This window comes from Habropoda laboriosa, unplaced genomic scaffold (genome assembly GCF_001263275.1).
Source record: "Habropoda laboriosa isolate 0110345459 unplaced genomic scaffold, ASM126327v1 scaffold23, whole genome shotgun sequence".
NCBI lineage: Eukaryota > Metazoa > Arthropoda > Insecta > Hymenoptera > Apidae > Habropoda > Habropoda laboriosa.
The window spans coordinates 1825917-1832900 of NW_017100140.1; the positions used below are offsets into that span (position 1 = coordinate 1825917).

Below are 6984 nucleotides of genomic sequence, written 5' to 3' on the forward strand. Positions count from 1 at the left end.
GATAATTAAAATATAAATTTCAATTAAAATAAGAAATGTTTCTAAATTGATAGATAAAGGACTTAGGGATGTTACAATGTACAATGAAAAAGGATTGTGAAGAAATGGTAACAGGACGTACTCAAAGAACACTTATATCAATTGGAATTACATCTACATTTTTTACACTTGCACCAAATGTTATTAGAAAATTACAGGAATCTTCAAATTGCGATGTAATCGAATTTTTAAGAGAAATTTACAAGGCATTAACAGGAAATTATTTTGAAGAAGAAGGATACAGTTAGTTGGTTTCCATTTTATTTATTTTTGTGAAGAAGATTTACCAGAAACTATTATGGAGCTATATAAACGTTTGCCTCCCGTGACAATGCCAAAATTACGTCCAAAACGTAATGCTCTTTACTTTAAATGTTCAAGAAATTATTAATTTATATATTTATCATATGTAATGTATGTCAATATATCATTAATATATATCATTTATGTAGCTATTCCACCAACAATATCAATAAGACAAAAAATGGAATCACCATATGAGGAAGAACTCTTTACAAGACCAGATTGGGTATCTTATTACAATCGGTTACTGCGTTGGCAAAAAATGCGCGAATTAACACCAATACCAAATGTAATATTACCTCCCAAAGATTGTATTTCAAGTAATTATAAAAATGGAAGGGATAATCTTAATGGTGAAGAAATTCGAAGTAATAAATTAGAAAATATTGTTCAAAATAATCAATTAGTTCATGTTAAAAACAATTCTCCTGATCAAACAAGACAAAGTCGCAATATCTCTATTAAAAGAAAACAAGAACAAAATATTTCTGTTGATACAAAGCAGAAGTATGATACTCCAGTCAAAGTGGAACAAAAGACTATTGTTAAAAAATTCAGTAATATACCAACTACTAAACGCACTAATGTTTCTACTAATGATTTAACAAATTTTATTGAATTAAAACAAGATGAAGACAGTTATAATAAGAATCAAGATGAAACATCAAAACAGGAGGACATAATAAATAACATAATAGATAAAGAAGAGAAAGTAAATCATGATTCAGAAAAATCTGCTGCTCTTGATATTCCACCTTTGTATGGTGAAAATAGACTATTTGATTTTACAATTAATGGAATTTGCGAAAATACGGGTCCAGTGGAATATAAGATATGTGGAGTTTTACAGCCACCTCAGCCAAATAAGAAATCTTGGCTTGGTAAGAAACATGTACATTACATAATATCTGGGGCTTCTGACGAACCACCAACTTGTCCTGTAACGTATGAAATGACCGGCGTTGCAAACGTAACACCATCTAATAGCGATGAAAGATTCTTGGCAGTGCTAAAACTTGGAGATGGGCCGAACAAAATTTATCCAAGCGGTAGAAAGAATTTGTCTCGTCATTGGCAAGAATGGCTGCAAAACGTGGATGAAGAATTTCGGAAAGTAGAAAGAGATGCGAACAAAATGATAAAGAACATAGAAGCTATAACAAAACTAGTGTTTCCACAACCTACATGTGACAGCTGTTGCTCTTGCAGGCAAACCAGAAAATCATATGTAAAGGCAAAGGAAACAAAAGCACCTTATTTCGTAATAGATACCATAACTGAAGACGATAATCGAAACCAATATATTGTAGGCTCAATGGCAATGCATTCTCCTGCACCAACACCTCCAGAATCATCGGTGAATTTACTAGAAATTATAGCTTCCGAAGATGTACTCACAACGAATCTTGTAATAAGTGGTGTAACACATGAAACAGGTGAAACGCAATATTTCATTTCGGATTCTAAAAAAGAGGTGATACGCGTACCAGCACGAGTTGTAGAACGTCCACCACCTAGACCACCTAGAAATGTCCCACCATGTGTGTGTGCAATTCAACAAATATTTAATAAGAGCTTAAGCCCAACATTAAGTCATGATAATATACCATGGACAAAAGATGATGGATTATGTTTTGGAAAAAAATTTAGACCTCAAGAATCTCCTGCATATTCTTGTAAAATGTATCCAGGTGATAAGTCGTGTAGAAGAAGTCCATTTATGAATGAAATAACTCGATTAAAAAAAAAAGCTGAAAAGGAAAAACGAAAAGAATTAAAAGGTAACTCCACTTCAGAAAAGAAAATGTATAGTATTGCAGACTTTCCACCCTGTGGAGATGAACATGGTATGGGTATCTGTGGAGGGCCCTGGGGTGCTTTGCATACCTTAACTCCAGAAGAACTGGCAGAACAAGAACGAATACGAAAACAAATACTCAGAGTATGCTTAATTTTTGTAACTTCAACCAATTATAAGAATAGACATTATAATAAATATTTAACATGAAATAATATATTTTTGTTATTCAGGGCCCCCCTTGTGGAACAAAGCCTGGACGAGCAGTCTGTAAAGGTCCGTTTGGAGAGCGAATACCATTGAAACCACCACAGATACATATAGATGAAGAAATTCCAGGAGAAGAAGAGGTTGAAGAAGAAGAAGAAGTAGAGGAAGAAGAGGAGGCAACCAAGAAAGTTCCTGTGAAGGAAGAAAAAAAAAAAGAAAGGAAGCGCGATACAAAATGTTATATGAGTCCAGACTCTATAGCAGGCAGAAGAACGTTAGTGGAGAGGAAAGTTGAAAAATTCATTCCTGATCCCAACTATCCTGGCTATGATGATCCTTGGAATATATTTCGTACAGCACCATCGCAAAAAGAATCCGAAACTGACTTTAAAACGTTATTAAAACTTAGTTCTCCAAAACCACCAGCAACACCTGTGCCTTCTAAGGCAGTAATAGATGAAAGTGAAGAATCTCCACCAGATAAAAGTATTTCGAAATCCTCTTTAAAAAAAAACAGTTCGAAAGTCTCCGCCGTTTCAAAACAAGTTTCAGTATCTAGACAAGTTTCAAAAAAACAAATTCCAGGAAGATCTAAAAGCGAGTTAAGAACGACTAAAATAAAATCAAGATTAAAATTAGACGACGAGAAAGAAACTCAGAGCATTAAGAGTAAAAAAATATCCGATAAAACAATAATAAGTGATGTTAAAACGGAAGATAAAAAATTTCTAAAATCAGCAAGGAGTAAAAGCAATCAAAGGATGGATGTAAAACCTGTGTCTTCTAGGTATGAGAAAAAAGGAAGTCAAAGATCAAAAACTACAGCATCTGAAACTGACAGAAAGTCATCTACACATGTAAGTTCTGGTCAACTTAGTAAAAGATCTAAAGAAAAATCACGTGATTTATCAAGCGTCAGTATTGACAAACAAGAGCAGAAAGGAAAAAGAATGAAACAATTAAGTAGCAAATCACTTGTAGGGACAAATATTAAGAAGAAGAAGGTAAGTAGACAATTCAGTGCAAGGAAAAAGTCAGTAAAACGAGATAGAAAGAAAGATATGCAGATTGACGAGGATGTAGACCCTGAAACACAACACAGAAACAAAATACAAGAATTAAAAAATATGATGAAATCTTCTGAAAACTATCCCTATGATGTTAAACCAGTAGAAATATCAGAAAAAGGTGCAACAAAATGTAAAGTGGAGTATGTAGATTCAGAAATTGTACCTACTTTTGTGCAGAAAAAAGAGGATGCAGATGCTCAATTGCCAAGCAAAGGTACTTGTGGCTGGAAAACAAAGTCAGAACAAAATTTACCAACGAAAAAAACTTTAGTTTATCTCACGGATCCAGATTACCCTCCAGAAACAGTAGAACTAAGGTCAGGCGGAAAACCATGCACTTGTCGGGAAAACCGGGCTACTAAGAAAATATTAATGTACAATATTAGCGGACTTATAGGTAGTAAAAAAGAAAATGACGATGAAAAGAAATTATTAGGAAAAAAGAAAGATGATGATAAAAAGATGCAAGTTATAGATGGTGTCATTTATTACACTCCACCGCCAAGTCCTCGTAGAAGTGAAGAATATGTACCTGAGTATGATCTTTATGAATCACCATATGATATGTGCCTTACGAAACGTAAAGATGAAAATCTGAAATTTATTGAACAATATGGTAGACCTAAAGTGTCGGAAACTGTAAAGGATAGAGATTCTTGTGGTTGCAATGAATACGTAGATACATATGGTATTCAACTTACAGATGGAAATGACGAAAAAGTTCGAGCGTTGAAAGAATTCGATAAAACTAGAGAAACGTTAATAAACGCAAAACCACCGAAAGAACGTTGGAGCCTAGCGCTTAAAGATCCAGGGTTAATTGATTACTATACACGTTGCAGGGATAGCATGCCTTGTTGGTTGAAATGTACTAAGTTTAATAAAGTGGGTTGTGCTATACCACATAAAAAACTTAAAACAAAAAGACCAGTTTGTGAATGTAAGTATGAGAGAAAAGTACTTGAATATAAAGAGGAGAAAGTGAAATGCAAAGAACGCCAAAAACGATTAAAATCTTTGAAAAAGCAACCGTACAAAAATGTTACGGATATTTCTAAACCATTGATACCAAATACAAAGTTAATGATATCAGGTGTAAGAAGAATTCCAAGGGACGATGAATATATAGACGATATTAAATATTGTATAACTGGCGTTGCTGAAAATTATTCCCATTTACCGCCCAAAGAAATAGTAGGTGGTATAAACATGGCTACACCTATTCAGACACCTGAACCAAGTGAACAGGAAATACCATGTGTTTGCTTGCATCGACATTGGTCAGCTATAAAAGTTCCTCCTGGACCACTGCCAAAGCCAGAAGAAATTATGCTTGCTGAAAAGAAACGAAGACAAGAAGCAGTAATAGAAGCATTCCGTGAAATTTACGCTCCTCAACCAGTATATCATACACATGACGATCATAGTTGTAAAGAAAAGTGTAATGAGGCAGAAGATGATGAAGAGGATAAAGCAACATTAAAGGACAAAGAATTTGTTCAGGATGGCGATAACATTGTAGTATCGCGTTCTCAAACACCTGTTGTAGGTAAAAACGGATTGACACAACGTTTTCAACAAGCAAAGCAGTACATTAGATCAACTATTGATAATCCTTCAACTAAAATTGAGACTAAAAGAGAAGCAATACAAAAGATTTCTGAAATTAAAGCACTGAGTTTGGACAAGGGAAGTAAAGATAAAAATGTAATAACGCAAAAAACTTCTGAAATTAAAACAAGACATTCATTTAAGGAAGGTAAAAATGAAACAAGTGAACAAACCTATTTACAGACTCCTCAAAAGTCTGACTATAGAGAAGTAATTGGTGAGAGACAATTGCAAAGTGATGCAACTGAATTAAATACAGAAAATATAGATATTTCTAATGAAGATGTTGATCCTACTGACAATTCTATAATGGCCATAGTAAAGGTAAGGTAATTCTTGCTTTACTATTTTTTAACTTATTGGCACTGCGTATAATTTGTAAAAATATTAATGGTTAGATCGAATTAAAGAAAATGGCAGTAGAAGGATTTTTGTTTGCAAAATTACCAAAATGCTTTTTAATGCCACAGTTACGATTTTGGTTGATGTATAGAAAAGGAATAGTTCTTAGTGATGCATATAGAAGTAAGTCGAATATTTTCGCGTAGTTTTCTGCATACAACTAATATTGTCACGGTAATATTTTTGTAGGAAAATCAGTACGCAATAGTATTAAGATGTGGAATATGTTAGATGTTTTAACTACTAAATCCATAATAGTACCTCCACCGTTAAAACTGACGAAACTTCAGCTTAGAAAATTGACTTATGATAATGCATTGGAAATGAAAGAAAAGGTTTCTAGCATACGCACAAAATAATTATAATCTTACTTTATCGAATTATTTATTTATTTATAGATCGCGAAGAAAAAAACTATATTTTACAGCGAAGTTCGAAAGAAACGTGTATTGTATGCACGATCAATGTGGGATTCTATGCAATATGGAAATTTCCCAACAATATGGTTTAAACAAGCGTATTTTACTTATATGGCTAATAAAGAAGCCGATGGTCATGTTTTTAAACCGTGGCTTCCTTCTGAAGTACGCGAAATGAACTAAAAAAGAACATATTGCATATTACGCAAAAGTTCGTATTTGAATAATCGATTTGGTGCTCCAGTAATTTTTGACAATCGAAAGGGAGAACTCGAATGAAATAATCGATAGTTTGGTACCAAGATTTTTAAGTCAGTTAGCGCATCGTAAGTAATAGAGAATGGATTTCGAGAGTCCGGATGTAGAAAAAGAATTTCCTGGATTATACGCCTCGGAATCGGCCAAGAAAAGTAACGAAAGTGATTGTACGTATCATCGTTCGTTGAATTATCTAATTCTTTTCGAGTGACGACCGCTTTTAACGGAGAGGTTATGCATCTGTCATGCAGACTACAAATTAAACACCGTGAATCCTTTTTCTAATTAATGACACGTTCAAATTACTTGTTTAAAATACTGTATCTATATCGCGATTAATTAATCATTATATGTATACATGTATATATTTCTAGTTAGTGATGAAGGTGGACACGACAAACATTCTAAAAAAGAACTTCTTGGCGGTAAACGAAAAGAAAAGAAAGATCGAAAAGATCGAGGATATGCCACCTTAGAAGGTGAAAGTTCCCCTGACGAAGATCAGGAAACAAAGTAAAGTTTTTTATAAACTTTTTAACCAATTCTAAATACCAAGCTGCTTATCTTAATTTTACTATTAAAAGTTATTTCTATCTAATCAACTTTGAAAGCCCCTTATGATTATTTCAATTCTTTTATTTTTAAATAATATTCATTATCAATGGAGTATTTAATGTTTAGATAAGTATTGTTCCTCCAGCAATTAAAATTATATGACAAAGTAACTTTAATTTTCACATATTGTTGGCACTGACATGTTAATTAAACTACATATTGATCTAAAATTAGTTGTATTGATTAAACTGTTTCTGTATACAGTCATCTAACATTTCAAAAATAAGTCATTTTCAAATGGAGAACAAACTTATTACAA

General features: G+C 33.1%; 2 protein-coding genes across 2 annotated transcripts in view; both read left to right on the plus strand.

Moving 5' to 3' along the window:
• LOC108580133 overlaps positions 1–6035 on the plus strand; it is a 6934-nt gene extending 899 nt beyond the window's left edge. Inside the window, exons 4-10 of the mRNA XM_017943803.1 lie at positions 54–282; positions 318–392; positions 492–2284; positions 2374–5355; positions 5430–5556; positions 5623–5768; positions 5832–6035. Of these exons, the coding sequence (XP_017799292.1) occupies positions 54–282; positions 318–392; positions 492–2284; positions 2374–5355; positions 5430–5556; positions 5623–5768; positions 5832–6035 (5556 nt within the window). The remainder of the gene's footprint in view (positions 1–53; positions 283–317; positions 393–491; positions 2285–2373; positions 5356–5429; positions 5557–5622; positions 5769–5831) is intronic.
• A 143-nt stretch (positions 6036–6178) lies between these two features.
• LOC108570115 (ralA-binding protein 1) overlaps positions 6179–6984 on the plus strand; it is a 3461-nt gene continuing 2655 nt past the window's right edge. The window contains exons 1-2 of the mRNA XM_017931913.1: positions 6179–6277; positions 6485–6623. Of these exons, the coding sequence (XP_017787402.1) occupies positions 6193–6277; positions 6485–6623 (224 nt within the window). The 5' untranslated portion in view covers positions 6179–6192. The remainder of the gene's footprint in view (positions 6278–6484; positions 6624–6984) is intronic.